The following is a 24,624-nucleotide window of genomic DNA, read 5'->3' on the forward strand; positions in this document are numbered from 1 at the left end:
CTACATATATGTATGGACAGTGCGCAATGACCACATATATGTATGGACCATGTGCAATGACCACATATATGTACGGACAGTGAGCAATGATCACATATATATATATATATATATATATACACACGGACAGTGCGCAATGACTACATATATGTATGGACAGTGTGCAATGACCACATATATGTACGGAGAGACTGCAATGACCACATATATGTATGGACCATGTGCAATGACCACATATATATACGGACAGTGCACAATGACTACATATATGTATGAACAGTGCGCAATGACTACATACATATATGTATGGACAGTGTGCAATGACCACATATATGTATGGGCAGTGTGCAATGACCACATATATGTACGGACAGTGTGCAATGACCACATTATGTACGGACAGTGTGCAATGACCACATATATGTATGGACAGTGTGCAATTACCACATATATGTATGGACAGTGTGCAATGACCACATATATGTAAGGACAGTGTGCAATGACCACATATATGTACGGACAATGTGCAATGATCACATATATGTACGGACAGTGTGCAATGACCACATACTTGTATGGCTAGTTTGCACTAATCTGGTTGTTTACATCCTGTAATAAACATCCAATCATGGTGCAGAGCCATCTGACCGCTCCTGCCCGCACTGTCGGGTGTCACCCCTCAACAAATGTGATAGAATGAATCAGATTTAAAGATAATGAGGAATGCCTTGCCTACGTGGGCAAAACAGTTCGTCAGTTTTGGGAACGCATGGCCTTACATAGAAGCGCCATAACAAAAGCGTTTGAAAAAGGTAGCAGTGACCAACCCTTTGCACGACATTGTCTGGCGTTTAAACATGGGGTGGCTAGTATCAGGGCCATATTAATTGACCATGTCCCTAGAAGCTTGAGAGGGGGTGATAGAGATAGAGTCCTTTTACAGCGAGAATCCAGGTGGATTTTTAAATTAGGCACCCTATCACCACGGGGGCTCAATGAAAATCTGGGCCTGCAGTGCTTTATGTGAACTATTTCATTATGAATGTTACTATTACCGTTATATTGACATGATGTTATTGCGGTTTTTCTTGTTCTCATTAGCTTATTTATTGAATATTAGCTTGTTTATTATTGACTTTGATTGCTGTTTAAACTAAGGACAGTGTGGGTTAGAACAAGTTGGTATATGATTAACACGTTGCACTGTATTTGTATGTTTCTTCTTTTTGATTTTGTTTATTTTTGGTTGCCTAGACACCATCCTGCCCCGCGCAGCCATATGATGTCACGGGCCGGCAGCGCGATGTCCGCAACTGTATCCAGAGTGAGCAGAGAGCGTGTCCGGCGGTTTCCATGGGAACCGGGTCCTAGCACAGCTTAATGACGTCACCGGAGGGCGACGCGGAAGCGCTGCTGGGCGTCCGGCGGATCGGAATGGCGTCGTGGAGCAGGTGAGTAGGATTTTAGTCTTGATTGTTAATTGGTGTTTGTATATATGTATGTTCATTTGCTCAGTTTGGGCTATGATGACCCTGAGGACGGGGTGATTACCCCGAAACATGTCGGAATAAACTGACCACGGAGTTACTTGCTTAAGACGCCTGCTTGAGTGCCGCCTTTTTTCCTACCTATATATATATATATATATATATATATATATATATACGGACAGTGTGCAATGACTACATATATGTATGGACAGTGTGCAATGACCACATATATGTACGGAGAGAGTGCAATGACCACATATATGTATGGACCATGTGCAATGACCACATATATATACGGACAGTGCACAATGACTACATATATGTATGAACAGTGCGCAATGACTACATACATATATATATGGACAGTGTGCAATGACCACATATATGTATGGGCAGTGTGCAATGACCACATATATGTACGGACAGTGTGCAATGACCACATATATGTATGGACAGTGTGCAATTACCACATATATGTATGGACAGTGTGCAATGACCACATATATGTAAGGACAGTGTGCAATGACCACATATATGTATGGGCAGTGTGCAATGACCACATATATGTATGGACAGTGTGCAATGACCACATATATGTATGGACAGTGTGCAATGACCACATATATGTATGAACAGTGTGCAATTACCACATATATGTATGGACAGTGTGCAATGACCACATATATGTAAGGACAGTGTGCAATGACCACATATATGTACGGACAATGTGCATTGATCACATATATGTACGGACAGTGTGCAATGACCACATATATGTATGGACAGTGTGCAATTACCACATATATGTATGGACAGTGTGCAATGACCACATATATGTAAGGACCGTGTGCAATGACCACATATATGAACGGACAATGTGCATTGATCACATATATGTACGGACAGTGTGCAATGACCACATACTTGTATGGCTAGTTTGCACTAATCTGGTTGTTTACATCCTGTAATAAACATCCAATCATGGTGCAGAGCCATCTGACCGCTCCTGCCCGCACTGTCGGGTGTCACCCCTCAACAAATGTGATAGAATGAATCAGATTTAAAGATAATGAGGAATGCTGACATCATCTATGAATAAATATATAGTGATGGATTGAAATGGTCAGTTGGAGTAAATAAACCTAAAAAATAATTTTACGCCTTGTAATAACCTGCCCTGATCCAGCTCATTTTACTAATTTGTACAATGAAAAACCTTCCGGAAATTCCTCTGCTTGAGGACTGTCAGGCATAGGAGAGCAAGGTAACAGGATGACATATGAAGCATCTAATCCATCTAGTCTTGGCGATCTGAGTGTGCAGGAGAGCATACCATCAACGTTTCACATGAAAACTCCTGTTCAACGGCAATCATATATGTTCTCCAAACTGCGGGAGTGCTTGAATACAGATTGCAATCCAGGGACACCACAGGGGGAGATGTATCAAACCTGCAACAATCAGTTTCTAACTATCATTTATCCAGTACAATGAATAACATGAATCTGATTGGTTGCTATGGGCAACCCCTCCACTTGTCATCATTAAAAAGTTTGATACAGTACATCTCCCCCCAATACTTTTACCCGACTGTAGGGTAAGAGGTGCCCAATGTTTACTGGGTCTGCACAACCAAATGTTCTAAACACGTGAGTAGATTATTTTGTGACATAGAGAACATTATTAATATTGTATGTAAATGTCCATGTTGCTATTTCTGTTTATGAAAGAAGTCTTGTCACTGACGAGGAATAAACATTTTGATACCTTCAAGATAAAGAAGATATTACAGAAAACCCAGAAATAGGAATGAAAATGGAGGTATTCAATTAATTGCCATTCCCTAATTCGACACAAGGTATTCAATTGCCGGCATTTTCGCACGTTTTTTAATCCATTTTCGTCCATGCCGTTTCACTTGTTTTTGGTCGAATCAGTATGGGTGAAAACTGCGCCAAAAATGGGTGAAAACGCCCGCAAATTTGCCAAAACATGTGTATCAGCTGAGAATTCACCAATACACGTGGTTTTCTCCAGTGCAGGATTTTTTGACGAGTCGAAAAAAATGGCACGGACATTGAATAGGTTGAATGTAAATTCGACCTAAAAACTTGCTAAAACGGCACTAATTGAATACCCCCCTTATTCTGTTGACGTAAACGTCAAACATCAATTGTCTATAACACGATTCATACCCAGTGTGAATATTTCCCAAAGAAGGATTCCAAAAGACCAGACATCACTGAGAGTCGTGTACAGATTGTTGAAAATACTTTCCGGAGCCATCCATTTCAGAGGAAGAAAAGTCTAGAAAGATAAATAAGATATAAGAGGCTACAGAATGTAACAGACAACTATTTCATTATATTGAGCAAAACTATAGGGCCCATTTATCAATGAGTTTTAGCTATTTAAAACTTGTTGTGTATAATGGGGGTTATTCCAATCCGATCGCACGCTGCACTTTTTCACAGCCGTGCGATCGGGTCAGAACTGCACTTGCGCTGCGGCCGCAATGCGCAGGCGCGTCGTTACCCGCCGATGGTCGTCGCTGGGCAACGACAAGAACTACGAAGAAAGACTTTGCAGCGGCGAACGCAAGAAGATTGACAGGCAGAAGGCGGATCCGGGTGTCAACTGACCATTTTCGGGGAGTGGTGACTCCAACGCAGGGTGGATGTCTGACGTCAATTCCGGGACCTGACAGACTGAAGTGATCGCAGTGGTTAAGTAAGTCCAGACCTACTCCTAAACTGCACAAAATGTTTTTGCATAGCTCGGCTGCACAAGCGAACGCAGCCTTGCTATGCAAAAATACACTCCCTCATAGTCGGCGACTATCTGATCGCACGGCAGCTAAAAACAGCTACCGTGCGATGAACTCGGAATAAGGGCCAATGGGGGTCATTCCGAGTTGATCGCAGCCAGCAACTTTTTGCTGCTGCTGCGATCAACTATTCCCCGCCTTTGGGGGAGTGTATTTTAGCATAGCAGGGCTGCGATCGCTTGTGCAGCCCTGCTATGCTTAAAAAGTTTCCTGCAAAACAAGACCAGCCCTGGACATACTTACCCTGTGCGACGGATCCAGCGATGAAGGTCCCGGTCCTGACGTCAGACATCCGCCCTCCGTTCGCCTGGACACGCCTGCGTTCTTCTTACCACTCCCTGAAATTGGGCTCCAACGGTGAGTATCCGCCCCGGAACGCCTCTCCGCTGTCAAACTTCTTCCGTCCAGCGCTGCGTCTTTTTTTTACGCTTGGCGCTCCGTTGCCTGGCGATCCGTCGCCGGGCAATGACGCGCGTGTGCAATGCATGTTCCGACCCGTTCGCACCGCAGCGTGCGAACGGGTCGGAATGACCCCCGATAAGTGGTGTTCCAGCCAATCAGCTACTGTCATTTTTCAAACACATGACAGTTAGGAACTGATTGGCTGGAGCACCATTTATCATACGCAACAAGTTTTAGATAGCTAAAACTCATTGATAAATGGGCTCCCATATCGGAAACATTTTGCAGTACTATACTTATGCCCCACATCCAATGCAGTTGCTGTATTAGAAAAGTTCTGGGCAGCTCCTGCTGCAGGTCCTACCTTCAGGTTTCTCTGAGAGCCTGCCCAGCTGTGGGCATGGTTCTGATACAAGTGGAAATGTGGACAGATCTAGAGGATAATTGTGTATTTTCACCGCAGTACCATGCATACAAACAGATGGAGATTGAACGTGCAAAAAGAAAGACATATTGAATCGTCTATTGATGAATCGTTCGTTCTATGATATGGCTATTCATGGGCAGCAACTGGGTGGCGTACCATGTGATTGCACAGAACAGATCCAGCTTCTGGCAGTGGCCTGGTGTTGCGTGGCATGCAGGCCAACAACCGTGCTAGTTTGCAGCATGAGGACGGAGGTGGGACGACCCGCAAAATACACAGAATCAGCCATAGCAGAATAAATTCTGCATTTTGCAGAGTATAAAGTCTAGCAATAGATGTGGGGTGATGGTGAAGCTGAGGTATAATAAGGTCAGGCTGGGACAAATTCCATCAGGGGAAATGTTTATGGGGAATATCAGACCATATACCACATGAGAAACCAGCAACATTCCATGTCCAAATGCAGAAAGCAGGGGTTATTCTATGAGAAATGTTGCAAGTCTCTATTTAATACCTGTGTCCCTATGTGGATATCCCAGGTGGGGGAGCTATTCATGTTTCAAAGTCATTTATTTCTGTAAGCGTCTTTGAAAAGGGTATACAGAAAAACTTACGTTGCCTTTGGAAATGTAGTTGGAGTCTCTTACGATGTCTCTGGCTAGCCCAAAGTCACATATTTTCACTAGTTTTCCCTCACAAATCAGTACGTTCCTGGCAGCCAAGTCCCGATGAACACACTGCGAATTAACACACAGGACAGGGATATATTTTTTCCATTCAAATATTTAAATCAGTAATTAAACTCTGTCTCCATTTATAATATTTAGCACAAGGCACCCCCGGACACTTGAAACCCAACAGGTAAAATAAATCTGAATTACAGATTATATAGTGCAGCGTGGTAGGCAGCCATTTTGTCAGTTGACACATCACAGTAACTAGACTTTTCACACTACAAAATGGCTGCATTGACAAGCATTGAGTGCACTTATAGAGGAAGTGGTATTGTCACAATAGCAGGAAATAAACATAAAATGAGAATGATCGTATGTAAAATAAGAAGTGACTAATAATGATACAGTGAGAAAGCTGTACTTTAAGCAGAGGGACAATGTAAATATTTATAAGCCTATAGAGTGTTGATATAATTATTTATCCTATAATGTGCTTTTTAGGGGGATATCCAATTAGCCCCAGTAATTTACCAGGGCTAATTGTCCCGCTGGGGCATTGGCGATTCTATAATGGGTGAGTCCCGGGGGGGGGGCCCACACCGCACACACTGCACCAATTTCTCCTATATTTACCTTTCCGGAGTCCATCGCTGACCGTGTGTGGGCCCCCTCCTCTCCCGTAGCCGTCGCGCCGCTGCTAGCGCACTGACCACTAGAGACTGTGGCACAGTGCCAGAGTCTACAGCGCATGCGCAGGACTCCGATAAAATGGCGCGGCGGCCATTTTTCGGAGTCCTGCGCATGCGCTGTAGACTCTGGCACTGTGCCAAAGTCTACAGCGCTCAGAGCGTTAGCAGCGGCGCAGCGGCTACGGGAGAGGAGGGGGCCCACACACGGAGTCTGCACACGGGTCCCCACTTCTCTAGAGATGCCCCTGCGCTGGGGGCTATCCTATTACCCCCGAAAAGCCAGCACGAGCGGTGGCTTATCGGGGGTTAACTGATGCTGCACCAGGTGCCGGCTGCTGACAGCTCCCGGTGCAGCGCTGCTCCTCCAGCTTCCCCTGGTCACATGACCACTCCTCCGTCAAGTGACCGCTGCTGGGGGAGGGGGAGAGGGGGGGATGCGGGTCAAGCACTGCCCTGGCTTCCCCGCCAGGGGTCACCACATCTGCAACACTTCCACTATTTTAGTTTACATAATAAGCAGTCACCATAGCTTCCTGTGTCAACTGCAAAGTGGCTTGTTCACAGTACTAGGAGATTTATCAAAGCCTGGAAAGAGATAAACAGGAAAGAGATAAAGTATCAAGCAATCACAGTCTGTCATTTTACAGGTTGTGTTTGGAAAATGACAGTTAGGAGCTGATTGGTTGGTACTTTATCTCTCTCCACTATGGGGTCTATTTACTAAGCCTTGGATGGAGATAAAGTGAACGGAGATAAAGTACCAGCCAATCAGCTCCTAACTACCATGCTACAAGCTGTGTTTGAAAAATGACAAGTAAGAGCTGATTGGCTGGTACTTTATCTCCGTCCACTATATCTCCATCCAAGGCTTAGTAAATAGACCCCTATATCTCTCTCCAAGCTTTGATAAATCTCCAGCCAAGCTCTGAAAAGCTTACATGGTGCCATATTCAGAAAGTGTTAGCCACTGTTGGCTTATGGCATAGCTCTAGTGAGAAGGAGCTTTGTCAATTGTTCATGTAATGGCTGAGGTGAAAGACCACACTGATGTGTAAAGTGTTTTGCTGGGAAAGATTTTTTCTGAAGTGAAATCCTGACAGATTATTAAATAGCTCAGAAAATCTATTTAATTTAAAGCTATGTTATCTATCACTTAAAAAAAAACATATATATATATATATATATATAAAACCGGTATGCGGGTAAATTACCACTCGTTGGGATTCCGGCTGTCTCAATACCGACACTGGGATCCCAACAGGGGTACTATACTGTCGCTGGAATAGCGGCGACGTAGGTGATTCCCCCTCTGTGGGTGTCCACGCGACACTCGTAGAGGGAGAATAGAACCTGTGGCAAGCAAAGCTCGCCAGTCGCCACCAAGCCCGCAAGGGTCTTCGTTGCGCTCGCCCCCCTGCCGGCATTCTGGCGCGTAGGATGCCGATGCTGGTATATTGACATTCGGCATCCCGTGCGCCGGCATCCCATACTGATCCCATACTTATCCTTGAGAGTATAAAATGGATCCCTGCAGCCCATAGAACCACCCAGTGCGCTCTTAGGATGCACCTAACTTGCTATCCCAGCCCATTATTCTGTGACTTAATGGAGTCACATGTGCTGGGGACAGGGCGCGGCACGAACAGAAGTAGAAGTGCCCTGCAACAGTACTTTGCACTCTATTGTTTGCACTGAATGAACACAATGCAGTACACTGCCCGAACTAGGGCATTTGCAACAACACAAACTATTTTCTTTGGTTTTCCCTGCGTGGCAGTATCATACAAAAAAAGACCAAATTGGTAAAAATGCACTATGCAGAAATGCATGGACTTACATTCTTAGAGGCAAGAAAATCCATTCCATTGGCGACTTGGTAGCTGAATCCAATTAGATCAGTAAAACTGAGGGTTGGCGATTCATTTATAAGGGTGGAATAATTTGTCCTTTCTGGAGCTTTAGGGAAATGAAATGAAAGAAAAGTAAAGTTATTTTGTTGATATTTTGCATTCCATTACGTAAATGTTGCAGAATGGCAATATATGAGTAATACATAATATACAGGTTGAGTATCCCATATCCAAATATCCGAAGTACGGAATATTCCGAAATACGGACTTTTTTGAGTGAGAGTGAGATAGTGAAACTTTTGTTTTTTGATGGCTCAATGTACACAAACCTTGTTTAATACACAAAGTTATTAAAAATATTGTATTAAATGACCTTCAGGCTGTGTGTATAAGGTGTATATGAAACATAAATGAATTGTGTGAATGTAGACACACTTTGTTTAATGCACAGTTATAAAAAATATTGTCTAAAATGACCTTCAGGCTGTGTGTATAAGGTGTATATGAAACAAATACATTCTGTGCTTATACTTGGGTCCCATCACCATGATATCTCATTATGGTATGCAATTATTCCAAAATACGGAAAAATCCCATATCCAAAATACCTCTGGTCCCAAGCATTTTGGATAAGGGATACTCAACCTGTATTAGTACTGGTCTAGTACACCTTATTGCTGTTCTGTTTTAGGAGGTATTACTGATGATCATTTTATGTAGCCCCTGTGACTGCAGTAAAATGAGTAAATGAGTTGTGCAAAAATTGAATACACATATGTGGGTGCGCTGGTTGCGGCAAATGAGTAGCATTTTTCCGCAGCTAGCTGCAAACATGAGCTAGGACTCACCTGTACATTCCTGCCCATTCTCGATCACAACAGCAACCTCCATAGGTTTAATATGCAAAATATTCTGTCTCTTAGCCCCGGTAACAATCAACATCTTCAGATGGCTTCAGCCGTTGTAGCCTATGGGCCAAACTCCACCATTACAGTCCATTTTTTAAGGATATCCCTGCTTGAGCACAGGTGCCTTAATAAGTACCTCAGTCAATTTTATTTAATCATCTGGACTCAAGCATGGATATCCTTAAAATCTGGACTGTAATGGCAGATTTTGGGAAACCCTGCTATAGGCTACACACACCATAACATTCATCCAGAGAGGGATCTGTAGGAACCCTCCCCAGCAATGGCCTCTTGTGCATGTGTGGTATAAAAACCGCATGGCCGCCCTGGAACATTAGGGATCACTTTACTTTTACACATAGCAGGTACGCGCTGATAAGAAATTATAATTATCAGGTCTAAAACCCGATAAAAAATAGCCCCCCTTACTGTGGTTCGGCACAACTCTACTACAGTAATAAAATGCCCTAAACACCAACCAAAAACTCTTGATTGGAAACAAAGATTGAAAGATTTTCAAAAGATTATTGTTTAGTCATAGGCTAAGACACTCTGAAAAAATTATTGAAAGATGTTTTTGGAAAAACCTATAGCTAAAGTAGATTTTCTCTAATTAACTTGATGTATAAGTTACTGACCAGCTGAAGAGTAATTCTCCAACTCGTAGGTAGTTCCATAGTTTGACGGTTCGATCTCTGCATATTTGATCTCGTCTTTAAGGTCCAGCATTGGCACATAGTAAATGTCGTCTTTGGTCATATCCATGTACCCTCCATCACTTTCTACTGGAATGGAAATGGTTCTATAAAGGAAGAAAACAGATGCGTGTATTGTAGATCTGTATCTTTGAGCATGAAACAATCTGTGAGATAGAGGTTGTGGAGGTCTATTCATGGAACGGTGAAAAGAGTGGAGAAGTGAGCCAATGGAGAAGTTGCCCATGGCAACCAATCAGCATTGAAGTAACATTTATCATTTGCATACTATACAATTGTACGGAGCAGCTGATTGGTTGCCATGGGCAACTTCTCCACAGGCTCACTTCTCCACTCTTTTCACTGCTTCATGATCAGACTCCTATATATGAAACATATGGCCAGGTCAGGGTTTATCAACGTTTTTTTAATCTGAGGCTTCAAAAAAAACATATAAGGCACACCTCCTTATACAATTCCCAGCCCTTTTTCCCTCACTCATGTACTGCGCCCCCTCTCTTCCTCCTCCCCCCACGTTCCTCCTCCATGCATTCAACCACCCAATCTATTCCCCAATACACTCTCCTGTCCCATTCTCTACCTTACACTTCCCAGACCTCTGTCTGCATGCATTCTATTAACTATAGTCAGAGCCGTAGATAGTAATGGTGGGCCCGGTTGAGTAGGAGGTGTGGCCAGATCCTGTGGGTATGGCCACACCTATTCAATTAAAAAAGAAAACAACTAGGTGCACCTTCACACAGCACCCTGCACAGCCCCTTAAACAAGTCAAGACCTGGGAAATTAGTACACAGTCCCGGATTGGAAAGAACCACATTGGTATGGTGGACTGGTAACAGAAAATGTACATTATGCATGATGGGCATATACATTAACTTGCAGTTGAGTCTGTCCTGTGTTGTCAAAATTCTAATGCTATGATTGGCTACAGTTTGGTTTAACACAATGGGGGACATTCTCATCTGATAGGCTACAGTTTGATCCAGCCCTGTCATGTGAACATTATCATGCTACAATTTGATATTTCTCTGAGAACATTGTAATGCTCTGATTGGCTACACTTTGGTCAAGCTCGGCAAACAATCTCCTGTTCTAATTGGCTACAGTCTAGTCTAGCCCAATGGATATCATCATAGGTACAGTTTGGTCCAACTTTCTTGTCACGCTGTTATTTGCTACATACTGGTGTACACCTGTGGCCATTTCATGCTCTGATTGGCTAGAGTTTTTCCAGCCCAATGGAAAGTATCTTACTCTGATTGGCTACATTTTTGATATAGCCATGTGATGTGAACTTTATTATACTCTGATTGGCCACAGGTTGGTATGTCATGCTGTGATTGGCTTCAAGTTCATGAAAGAAAATGAGAAAGAGAATTTTACGAAAAATAAGAATTTTCTAAGTTTTATTTTTATTTTACTACCAGGAACTTGCTAGGGCAGAAATAAATAGTTCATTTTCATAGAGGATAAATGTAAATGATACCTTGACATCCTTTCTCCTGTTTCGGCATTACTGTAGACCTCCGTTTCTTTTCTGCTCTTGTCAGCATAGTACTGGAGAAAAGTGTGTTTGTTTCTGTGTAAATAATCCACTAAGTCTCCATACCGGCAATACTCTGTTACTATGTATATAGGTCCTGATGAAATAGGAAATAATACATTTACTAATACTTCAAACTTTCTTATATAGTACCAAAATCATACCAAAGTTTGATACATCTCCCCCTGTATGCACGAAAAGGTGAAAGCTGTAACTATTTGGGATTTCCCACATTAATAGACATGAAACAAACTGTATATCTGGTTCCATACATGTACTGTGTGCGTTATATGTGGCTCACAGTGGCTTGTGCATTTTTTTTCAACAGGAGCGGTAGTACGTAATAGGTTTTCTCCCCCAGAAGAGTCTGCAAGTCATATCCCACAGATCCACCTGCCCTATTTTATTATATAAGAGCAGGCCTGGCCAACCTGTGGCTCTCCAGCTTTTGTAAAACTACAAGTCCCATCATGCCTTGCCACAGTTTTGCTATTAGGGAATGCTAAAACTGTGGCATGGCATGCTGGGATGTGTAGTTTCATAACATCTGGAGAGCCACAGGTTGGCCAGGCCTGCTCTAGAGTGTCCTAGTCTTGAATTAAATACATAATAAGATACAAATATCACACGTTACCTCCTTTGGTACAGGCCGCCAACAAGTTGACAATGTTTAAGTGTGGACCCAGATGACTCATAATCTTCAGCTCAGACATAAGAGCCTGTTTCTCGCTGCTCCTTGCGGTTGCTGTGACGGGACAGAATTTATAAATGCTGAATAATAATGACACAATACACATGTAAACAACAAATACTTTCTCGTCTAACCACACAGAACAGTGGTTCACAACCTGTTTTTTTACCTGGGTACCCCCTCGCAGCTCATGTATTATTTGTTGTAAACAGTAATGAGTATAATGGCTATTAGATAAAATGTTTAGTGTCCGCTATATATTGAATATATTCTAACTTAAGGGGGGTATGCAATTAGCTCCGATCATTTCGGAACTAATGAATTTGCCCCACTGAGTATTCAATTAGGGCCGGTTTCGTCCGTTTTGAAGGCATTTTCGTCAATGCCTTTTCACCTTTTTTTTTTTTTTTTTTTTTAAGTGAAAAGGCATTGGCGAAAAATGGCTCAAAATCTGTGAAAATGGGCCGCGTCTTTGATGAAAAACACTTGAATTCGCCAATCCACATGTTTTCCGCCCCTGCCGCATTTTTCGCCTAAGCGAAAATCTGACCCTGCTATTGCATAGGGCGAATCCCCATTCACTCTAAAAATTGCGAAAAGCTCTGTTTTTTTGGCTAGGTGAAAAAAAGGAGCTAATTGCATACCACCCTAAATATGCTATAAACGATTATTTTTTTTTAACGTTATTTAAGAACAGACTAAAAGGTGTCATATAATAAAATTTAACAAAATGTAAAAGTGACAATAAAACTATAATCCACATATGCAGCTTTATTCGCTATGTTATGTTGTAACAATGATAGGAATATTATGGGGGTTGATCAGTAGGTTCTGAGAATATGGAACCAACGAGATTTCGGCCAGTTCATGGCTAAATTTAAAGTGGCAATAAATTATAAGGTTGGTTTTGCCTTGTCACCGCTGCTTTAAATTTAGCGACGCACGTGCCGATATCACATTGGTTCCATAATCTCAAAATCTATTACATAAACCCCACTATGGGGGGTATTTAATTCTTGTCGGAACTGCCATCTTTTGGAAAGATGTCAGTTTCCGTCTTTTTCAGGTCGGAAGCTGTTCCGACCTATTCAATGGGGCCGCCATTTTTCCGACAGGTCGGCAATTCTGAGTTGTCGGAAAACAGGCGGATCGGCAGATTAGCCGCAGATCCACATGTTTTGTCGGATTTGTGGCTAAAATCCGACAGGTTTTAAGCCCCGTTTCGTACAATGTCAATCCGACTTAAAAAAAAGTTGGATTGGCATTGTCGAGAACAAGGCTGGCAGGTATCTGAGCATGGAGCATTAAGGACGCATGTCTGCCATCGAATGCTGCCAGAATCTGCACCTTGCATTTTGTTTGCGTACCCCAGAACATCACAGCAAGAACCCACGGGGCTCTTAAGGTGTGTACACACGGTGAGATATTTTCTTTCGATTTTGACTATATAGTCAAAATTGCAAGAAAAGTTAGCGCAGATCGCAAGGTGAAAGTCACCTTGCGATCCCGATGCGCGGTCCCGCCAGGTCGGCATCGCAAGAAACGATAGACTGTGCAGGCAAGTCAATCCTTGCTAGATCGGTGTACTATCTAGTTCATCTCACATGTCAATGACATCTCACATAAGCCAAAATCGTAAGCACACATAGTCCATATCTCAAGAAAAGTTAGTAAAAATCTGTGCTATCTGGGCTCCGAGGAGTTCAGGGGAAATCACAAGTGAAAATCGGGCATAGCAAGAATCTCACCGTGTGTACACACCCTTAGACCTCAGGTTGTGAACCACTGAAAAAAAAACACTAGAAAATACAGGAAAAACTCACATTTTAGCATCTTTACAGCTACTTTTGTGGTTGACTGAACGTGTCCTAAACCGTGGGCCGTAGCTTCAACCACTCTACCGAATGCCCCAGAGCCAAGTGTTCGACCTGAAAAACAATGCATTTAATAAAAACGCATACCAGCACAAACAAATAATTTTTATTTACTTTTCTTTACTACTGTGCATGCTCTACATTGGGGGTCATTCCGAGTTGTTTGCTCGTTATTTTTTTCTCGCAACGGAGCGATTAGTCGCTAATGCGCATGCGCAATGTCCGCAGTGCGACTGCGCTAAGTAAATTTGCTATGCAGTTAGGTATTTTACTCACAGCATTACGAGGTTTTTTCTTCGTTCTGGTGATCGTAATGTGATTGACAGGAAGTGGGTGTTTCTGGGCGGAAACAGGCCGTTTTATGGGAGTGTGTGAAAAAACGCTACCGTTTCTGGGAAAAACGCGGGAGTGGCTGGAGAAACGGAGGAGTGTCTGGGCGAACGCTGGGTGTGTTTGTGACGTCAAACCAGGAACGACACTGACTGAACTGATCGCAGATGCCGAGTAAGTCTGGAGCTACTCAGAAACTGCTAAGAAGTGTCTATTCGCAATTCTGCTAATCTTTCGTTCGCAATTTTGATAAGCTAAGATTCACTCCCAGTAGGCGGCGGCTTAGCGTGTGCAAAGCTGCTAAAAGCAGCTTGCGTGCGAACAACTCGGAATGACCCCCATTGTGCGGAAACACGGACCTCCAGGAATGTGGAATACTTAGCGTTCCATAAACAGAACGCAAAGAAAAACATCAGTGGGTATGATGGAATTAGGAACACTGTTTTCTAAATTAACAAATTGAAAATAGGGGTGTCGAGAACGAGGGTGTCTGTCTGAGGGCCCAGGCCAGCCGGAGCCATATCCATCCCCAAAAACAGGAGATCATAACGCCCCTCCCATGTGACCGCTCCCACACATGCTTGGCCACATCCAATATAGTACTCCTAGTGACCCTCGATATAAATGCGTGTAAATGTATGTAAAATATATTTTAAAACTTGCCCCTATGAATGCACCCTAAGGAGTAAATTTACTAAAATTTCTAAAAATGAAAAGTGGTGATGTTGCCCCTATTATTTTATTTTCTTACCAGTTATTTATATAGCGCACACATATTCCACGGTGCTTTACAGAGAGAATATTTGGCCATTCACATCAGTCCCTTCCCCAGTGGAGCTTATAATCTATATTCCCTATCACATGTACACACTCACACATTCATGCTAGGGTTAATTTTTGTTGGGAGCCAATAAACCTACCAGTATATTTTTGGATTGTGGGAGGAAACTGGAGTACCCGGAGGAAACTCACGCAAGTACGGGGAGAATATACAAACTCCACACAGTTAGGGCCATGGTGGGAATCGAACCCATTACCTCAGTGCTGTGAGGCAGTAATGCTAAACATTACACCATCTGTACTGCCACCTAGCAACTAATCAGAATCTGGGGAAGATGTACTAAGCATGGAAAAGTGATAAACTGCACAGTCATAAAGTACCAACCAATCAGCTTCTAACTGCCATGTTACAGGCTGGGTTTGAAAAATGACAGGAGCTGGTTGGCTGGTGCGTTATCACCATACAATTTATTACATTTCAACGCTTAGTACATCTGGCCTTCTGTCTATCATTTTCTAGGATGCAATAGAGAAATGATAGACATAATCTTACTGGTTGCTATGGGCAACATCATCACTTCATTTTTAGAACCTTTAGTAAATTTACCCCTAAGGCAGCAGAAAAAAGAATAACAATGCATGAATGTCATCTTATAATCAAATGGGAATATCATGTGTTAGGGCATATTTATCAAGTCCCACATTTTGTCCCAGATAAGTAACAGCTGTTATCACTGCCTATCGTGGCAATAATAAATTATTTGCCGGAGCATAGAAATTATGCAGGGATAGTGTGTCTAAAAAGTAACGTCATCACTTGTGAGATCACTTTACTCCCAGGCTCAGACTAGGCAGAGATGTTGCATGTCTTTCAGGACATACTGTACCTGTCCAAGTGGTCGTTAACAGAGAGGGAGCTGAAGATTTTCCTCACAAAGCATTTAGTAAATACGTGCCTTTGTGTTTTTCTGTTTTGCTAACCTTTGTGTTTTTACTTTATAGCAGCTTTTGACTTTAGTCATATAATCAGAGCGCACATATTGGTTTCATGCAGCAAGAACTGACTGCTTGTATAAAATGGTTGTAGCTGCAATTGATATCTGTAATTAGGTTCTATTATATATTTGATGTATCGTTATATACTTTTTGAGTTAAGAATAGCAAGCATACTCTTGAATCCTGGAAAAAATATATATTTTTAACATTTTTGCAGTTATCACTTTTGACCACTTGGGGGTACTCTTTGTCTATTTAGTTTTCTCATTAACAAAAACATTGCACATTGTGATAATGACAACCTGCTGCAATATTACTTTACTCTACCCATCTAGCTGAAAGCAGAGAAGGCAATTTTCATTACCGTTATGTACTTAAATGCCGTTTCTATTTCTGGTGGTAATAAAGTATAACGAGGAGGCAGCAATAAAGGCACTAACGAGCGAGTACAGCTTTTAGTGAATGGCTTCTGGAATGCTACTTTCCACCATAACTGGGGGAAAGTTTATTATTTTACCCTAATATTAAGGGAATGAATAATGTCATACTGTAATCCAGTCCAGCTGCATTGTGTCATGTGACCGGAGTTATGGAGTCAGGAGGAGCCTGGCGACATTACTATATAAGCTGCTAGGAAATAGATGAAGGAATAATAATTGCTTTACCTGCGTGTACAGAGTCTGATTGTTTTACTGTTGCTATTGTATTAAAATACCACAGAAGACGACGGGAGACATTTACAGTGAGCAAACGCAGGGTTATAAAAGGACGTCTTGCTCTGCGTGTATGCACGGGCATCTGGATGATAGAGCTACACTGTCTAGATAGACAGTCAATAGGTTGAGGACGACAAGGACGACAGTGCTTAAGGTCGCCAGGTTCAAAAGGTAGACATGACAAGTCGACACAAGGTTTTTTGGGGGGCTTTCACATATTTTTCAACTTTTGCTTGATTTACCATCCACGTGGACTACGATTGGGAATAGTAATCTGCGCCGAGTACTGCAGCAGTAGAGCGAGGCACCTCGTCCGAAGTATGGTGAGTGAAGCGAGCCCGCAATGATCTACGTTTGCTATAATTGGGGTCACATTTCATGAAACATACAAAATGACACCAAGAAAAGTATAAAAAGAGCTTGTCAACCTTTTTTGTGTTGACCTTTTCCATGTCGACTTTTTGACCCTTTTGACCATGTCGACCTAATGACTGTCTATCTAATTCCTGTAGATCTTCTATACCACACCCACATTTTTACTGATGGTGGTCACATATTACCAGACACACAAGATTTGACCTCAAAAATAATAATTGTGTGTCGACCATTGTCATGCTGACCTTTTGAACCTGTCAACCTTAAGCACTGTTGACCTTTTGCACCATTCAACTTAATGCATGTAGATTATTTGGTATTGACCTATTGACTGTCAACTTAAATACTGTAGCTCTTCTATAGCACACCCATCACTGTGATGACACCATTCGTTAGGTGGCCAGTGGCAGGGCTGCCCGCGCACCTCCTATATGGACCTCCTACCCCTATAGGCTGAGAGTGCTGACATTAACCAACAGTTCCTCCCAACAAGTCAGACAACGAGTACTTCTCTATACTGCCCTGCTGCAACGGAAATTACGCCCATTCTCCTGGAAACCTGGAAAACTCCCCAAAATTCAGGATTGTCCCAGAAATACAGGGAGAGTGGGCAACTTAGGAGTACTTTATTTACTCCAAGGGGAAGAGGGGATATCATCAAAGATATTGTTTTAGCAAACCTCCAAACAGTAATAGAAATACTGATTGGATAAAAAACACTCCCTGGGGGATATTTAGCAAATCTTGGAAAGCGGGGAGATAAAGTATTAACCAATCAGCTTCTAGCTGTCATTTTACAGGCCGTGCAAGAAAATGACAGAAGATTGGTTGGTACATTATCTGTCTCCAAGATTTGTTAAATCGCCACATCTGACAAAGGTACACTGACACTCTGCTAATGCCAGCCCCAATCTGGCCGGCGCTCCCATAGTAGACAGCTATACTGCAGAATGTCCGGTCCGTATATATGATTTGCAATATCAGACAAAATGGGGTCTATTCATGAAGCAGTAAATACACTGGAGAAACAGAGCAGTGGAGAGGTTGCACATGGCAACCAATCAGCATCTCCCTTACATTTTATAAAATGTACTTGATAGAGGCTTCCTTCAAAGCTGATTGGTTGCCATGGGCAACTTCTCAACTAGTCCTTTTCTCCACTCTTTTCACTACTTCATGAATAGACCCCAATGATCCTATTGAAACAAAATAAGATTTTACTTACCGATAAATCTATTTCTCGTAGTCCGTAGTGGATGCTGGGGACTCCGTAAGGACCATGGGGATATAGCGGCTCCGCAGGAGACAGGGCACAATAATAAAAGCTTTAGGATCAGGTGGTGTGCACTGGCTCCTCCCCCTATGACCCTGCTCCAAGCCTCAGTTAGGATACTGTGCCCGGACGAGCGTGCATAATAAGGAAGGATATTGAATCCCGGGTAAGACTCATACCAGCCACACCAATTACACCGTACAACCTGTGATCTGAACCCAGTTAACAGTATGATAACAACGAAGGAGCCTCTGACAAGATGGCTCACAACAAGAATAACCCGATTTTTGTAACAATAACTATGTACAAGTATTGCAGACAATCCGCACTTGGGATGGGCGCCCAGCATCCACTACGGACTACGAGAAATAGATTTATCGGTAAGTAAAATCTTATTTTCTCTGACGTCCTAGTGGATGCTGGGGACTCCGTAAGGACCATGGGGATTATACCAAAGCTCCCAAACGGGCGGGAGAGTGCGGATGACCCTGCAGCACCGAATGAGAGACTCCATGTCCTCCTCAGCCAGGGTATCAAATTTGTAGAATTTAGCAAACGTGTTTGCCCCTGACCAAGTAACTGCTCGGCAAAGTTGTAAAGCCGAGACCCCTCGGGCAGTCGCCCAAGATGAGCCCCCTTCCTTTTGGAATGGGCTTTTACAGATTTTGGCTGTGGCAGGCCTGCCACAGAATGTGTAAACTGAATTGTATTACAAATCCAGCGAGCAATCGTCTGCTTAGAAGCAGGAGCACCCATCTTGTTGGGTGCATACAGGCTAAACAGCGAGTCAGATTTTCTGACTCCAGCCGTCCTGGAAACATATTTTTCAGGGCCCTGACAACGTCAAGTAACTTGGAGTCCTCCAAGTCCCTAGTACCCGCAGGTACCACAATAGGTTGGTTCATGTGAAAAACAGAAAACACCTTAAGGAGAAATTAAGGACGAGTCCTCAATTCTGCCCTGTCAGAATGAAAAATTAAGTAAGGGCTTTATATATGATAAAGCCGCCAATTCTGACACACGCCTGGCTGAAGCCAGGGCTAATAGCATCGTCACCTTCCATGTGAGATATTTTAAGTCCACAGTGGTGAGTGGTTCAAACCAATGTGACTTTAGGAAACTCAAAACAACATTGAGATCCCAAGGTGCCACTGGGGCACAAAATGAGGCTGTATATGCAGTACCCCTTTTACAAACATCTGAACGTCAGGCACTAAAGCCAGTTCTTTCTGGAAGAAATTCGACAGGGCCGAAATTTGAACCTTAATGGACCCTAATTTTAGGCCCATAGACAGTCCTGTTTTCAGGAAATGTAGGAAACGACCCAGTTGGAATTCCTCTGTAGGGGCCTTCTTGGCCTCACACCACGCAACATATCTTCACCAAATGCGGTGAAAATGTTTTGCGGTTACATCCTTCCTGTCTTTGACCAGGGTACGGATGACTTCATCTGGAATGCCCTTTCAGGATCCGGCGTTCAACCGCCATGCCGTCAAACGCGGTCGCGGTAAGTCTTGGAACAGACAAGGCCCCTGCTGGAGCAGGTCCTTTCTTAAAGGTAGAGGCCACGGGTCTTCCGTGAACATCTCTTGAAGTTTCGGGTACCAAGTCCTTCTTGGCCAATCCGGAACCACGAGTATCGTTCTTACTCATCTCCCTCTCATGATTCTCAGTACTTTTGGTATGAGAGGCATAGGAGGGAACACATACTCTGACTGGTACACCCACAGTGTTACCAGAGCGTCCACCGCTATTGCCTGAGGGTCCCTTGACCTGGCGCAATATCTGTCTAGTTTTTTGTTCAGGCGGGACGCCATCATGTCCACCTTTGGTTTTTCCCAACGGTTTACAATCATGTGGAAGACTTCCCGATGAAGTCCCCACTCTCCCGGGTAGAGGTCATGCCTGCTGAGGAAGTCTGCTTCCCAGTTTTCCACTCCCGGAATGAACACTGCTGAGAGTGTTATCACATGATTTTTCGCCCAGCGAAGAATCCTTGTAGTTTCTGCCATTTCCCTCCTGCTTCTTGTGCCGCCCTGTTTACGTGGGCGACTGCCGTGATGTTGTCCCACTGGATCAATACCGGCTGACCTTGAAGCAGAGGTCTTGCTAAGCTTAGAGCATTGTAAATTGCCCTTAGCTCCAGTATATTTATGTGGAGAGAAGTCTCCAGACTTGATCACACTCTCTGGAAATTTTTTCCTTGTGTGACTGCTCCCCAGCCACTCAGGCTGGCATCCGTGGTCACCAGGACCCAGTCCTGAATGCCGAATCTGCGGCCCTTTCATAGATGAGCACTCTGCAGCCACCGCAGAAGAAACACCCTTGTCCTTGGAGACAGGGTTATCCGCTGATGCATCTGAAGATGCGATCCGGACCATTTTTCCAGCAGATCCCACGGGAAGGTTCTTGCGTGAAATCTACCGAATGGGATCGCTTTGTAAGAAACCACCATTTTTCACAGGATCCTTGTGCAATGATGCACTGATACTTTTCCTGGTTTTAGGAGGTTCCTGACTAGCTCGGATAACTCCCTGGCTTTCTTCTCCGGGAGAAAACATCCTTTTCTGGACTGTGTCCAGAATCATCCCTAGGAACAGTAGACGTGTCGTCGGAAAAAACTGCGATTTTGGAATATTTAGAATCCACTCGTGCTGTCGTAGAACTACTTAAGATAGTGCTACTCCGACCTCCAATTGTTCTCTGGACCTTGCCTTTATCAGGAAAGCGTCCATATTTCTTTTAAGAAGAATCATCATTTCGGCCATTACCTTGGTAAAGACCCGGGGTGCCGTGGACAATCCAAACGGCAGCGTCTGAACTGATAGTGACAGTTCTGTACCACGAACCTGAGGTACCCTTGGTGAGAAGGCAAATTTGGACATGTAGGTAAGCGTCCCTGATATCCAGTGACACCATATCGTCCCCTTCTTCCTGGTTCGCTATCACTACTCTGAGTGACTCCATCTTGATTTGAACGCTTGTATGTAAGTGTTCAAATATTTCAGATCTCACCGAGCCGTCTGGCTTCAGTACCACAATATAGTGTGGAATAATACCCCTTCCCTTGTTGTAGAAGGGGTACTTTGATTATCACCTGCTGGGAATACAGCCTGTGAATTGTTCCCAATACTGCCTCCCTGTCGGAGGGAGACGTTGGTAAAGCAGACTTCAGGAACTTGTGAGGGGGAGACGTCTCGAATTTCCAATGTACACCTGGGATACTACGTGTAGGATCCAGGAGTCCACTTGTGAGTGAGCCCCCTGCGTGCTGAAACTCTTGAGATGACCCCCTACCGCACCTGAGTCCGCTTGTACTGCCCCAGCGTCATGCTGCGGACTTGGCAGAAGCTGTGGAGGGCTTCTGTTCCTGGGAATGGGCTGCCTGCTGCAGTCTTCTTCCCTTTCCTCTACCCCTGGGCAGATATGACTGGCCCTTTTGCCCGCCTGCCCTTATGGGGACGAAAGGACTGAGACTGAAAAGACTGTGTCCTTTTCTGCTGAGATGTGACTTGGGGTAACAAAAGGTGGATTTTTCAGCTGTTGCCATGGCCACCAGGTCCGATGGACCGTTATACGGCAATACTTCCATGTGCCGTCTGGAATCTGCATCACCTGACCACTGTCGTGTCTTCGTCTGGCAGATATGGACATCACATTTACTCTTGATGCCAGAATGCAAATATCCCTCTGCGCATCTCGCATATATAGAAATGCATCTATAGTCAATAAAATCTTGTCCCTGTCAAGGGTATCAATATTTTCAGTCAGGAAAGCCGACCAAGCCCCCTCAGCGCTGCACATCCAGGCTGAGGCGATTGCTGGTCGTAGTATAACACCAGTATGTGTGTATATACTTTTAGGATATTTTTCAGCTTCCTATCAGCTGGCTCCTTGAGGGCTGCCGTATCTGGAGACGGTAACGCCCCTTGTTTTTATAAGCGTGTGAGCGCCTTATCCACCCTAAGGTGTGTTTCCCAACTCGCCCTAACTTCTGGCGGGAAAGGGTATACCGCCAATAATTTTCTATCGGAGGAAACCCACGTATCATCACACACTTCATTTAATTTATCTGATTCAGGAAAAACTACAAGTAGTTTATTCACACCCTACATAATACCCTTATTTGTGGTACTTGTAGTATCAGAAATATGTAACACCTCCTTCATTGCCCTTAACATGAAACGTGTGGCCCTAAAGGAAAATACGTTTGTTTATTCACCGTCGACACTGGAGTCAGTGTCCGTGTCTGTGTCTGTGTCAACCGACTGAGGTAAATGGGCGTTTTTACAAGCCCCTGACGGTGTCTGAGACGCCTGGACAGGTACTAATTTGTTTGCCGGCCGTCTCATGTCGTCAACCGACCTTGCAGCGTGTTGACATTATCACGTAATTCCTAAATAAGCCATCCATTCCAGTGTCGACTCCCTAGAGAGTGACATCACCAATACAGGCAATTTGCTCTGCCTCCTCACCAACATCGTCCTCCTACATGTCGACACACACGTACCGACACACAGCACACACACAGGGAATGCTCTGATAGAGGACAGGACCCCACTAGCCCTTTGGGGAGACAGAGGGAGAGTTTGCCAGCACACACCAAAAACGCTATAATTATACAGGGACAACCCCTTATACAAGTGTTTTCCCTTATAGCATTTTTATATATGTAATCATATCGCCAAATAAGTGCCCCCCCTCTCTGTTTTAACCCTGTTTCTGTAGTGCAGTGCAGGGGAGAGCCTGGGAGCCTTCCTCACAGCAGAGCTGAGCAGGAAAATGGCGCCGTGGGCTGAGGAGAATAGGCCCCGCCGCCTTTTCGGCGGGCTCTTCTCCCGGAGTTTGTGAGATCTGGCAGGGGTTAAATACATCCATATAGCCTCAAGGGCTATATGTGATGTATTTTAGCCATAAAAAGGTATTATACATTGCTGCCCAGGGCGCCCCCCCCAGCGCCCTGCACCCTCAGTGACAGTTGGTGACTGTTGGTGAAGTGTGCTGACAACAATGGCGCACAGCTGCAGTGCTGTGCGCTACCTTATGAAGACTGAAAGTCTTCTGCCGCCTGTTTCTGGACTCTGGACCTCTTCAACTTCGGCATCTGCAAGGGGGGTCGGCGGCACGGCTCCGGGACGAACCCCAGGGTGAGACCTGTGTTCCGACTCCCTCTGGAGCTAATGGTGTCCAGTAGCCTAAGAAGCAAATCCATCCTGCACGCAGGTAAGTTTACTTCTCTCCCCTAAGTCCCTCGTAGCAGTGAGCCTGTTGCCAGCAGGTCTCACTGAAAGAAAAAAACCTAACTTAAACTTTTATTCTAAGCAGCTCAGGAGAGCCACCTAGATTGCACCCTTCTCGGCCGGGCACAAAAATCTAACTGAGGCTTGGAGCAGGGTCATAGGGGGAGGAGCCAGTGCACACCACCTGATCCTAAAGCTTTTATTATTGTGCCCTGTCTCCTGCGGAGCCGCTATATCCCCATGGTCCTTACGGAGTCCCCAGCATCCACTAGGACGTCAGAGAAATACAATTACTACCAGGGATGGGAAATACACAGCAGAAGATGTCTCTATTGGACTGTGTTTGTCCCATATTCCAACCATGCTTATAGGCCTCAATGAAGCAGGAAGTGATCTGTCCTGCCACCATGAGAGGCGAACATCAGTTGTGTTCAATATGGCCACCAATGTGTATGGCCAATCTGAATGAACATAGATACAATTGCTTGTTTACATAGGAATCAGCGACATCTTGTGAGACGTGTTTTATGCTACAGTAAAGTCCTTCATTTCTAAGTAACTGACATTACACATATCAATGTAAACATTCTTACAAACAATGTTAGTTTCTGTCATGTCATTTTAAGCTATGCAGCTTTTAACATTGTGGTGTGCTGGTGGCTAAGTATTATTAAAAAAAAATTCATTTAAAACTATTCAGCATATGATAAATTTGTATTTATAAGTAAAATGTTTAGCTAGCATATGCTGAAGAACGTTAACATTTGGAGTGTAATTAAGGTGGGAAATTATTCTAAACGATGCTGTCCCGGAGCCATATGTT

General features: G+C 43.8%; 1 protein-coding gene across 1 annotated transcript in view; it reads right to left on the reverse strand.

The window, feature by feature from the left end:
* Window positions 1–24,624, reverse strand: part of PDGFRB (platelet derived growth factor receptor beta) — a 197,502-nt gene that overhangs the window by 18,989 nt on the left and 153,889 nt on the right. The window contains exons 13-19 of the mRNA XM_063928629.1: window positions 14,041–14,145; window positions 12,161–12,271; window positions 11,470–11,623; window positions 9,906–10,069; window positions 8,347–8,465; window positions 5,761–5,883; window positions 3,686–3,797 (exon numbers count right to left, since the gene is read on the reverse strand). Coding sequence (XP_063784699.1) covers window positions 3,686–3,797; window positions 5,761–5,883; window positions 8,347–8,465; window positions 9,906–10,069; window positions 11,470–11,623; window positions 12,161–12,271; window positions 14,041–14,145 — 888 coding nt within the window. The remainder of the gene's footprint in view (window positions 1–3,685; window positions 3,798–5,760; window positions 5,884–8,346; window positions 8,466–9,905; window positions 10,070–11,469; window positions 11,624–12,160; window positions 12,272–14,040; window positions 14,146–24,624) is intronic.

This window comes from Pseudophryne corroboree, chromosome 6 (genome assembly GCF_028390025.1).
Source record: "Pseudophryne corroboree isolate aPseCor3 chromosome 6, aPseCor3.hap2, whole genome shotgun sequence".
Lineage (NCBI taxonomy): Eukaryota > Metazoa > Chordata > Amphibia > Anura > Myobatrachidae > Pseudophryne > Pseudophryne corroboree.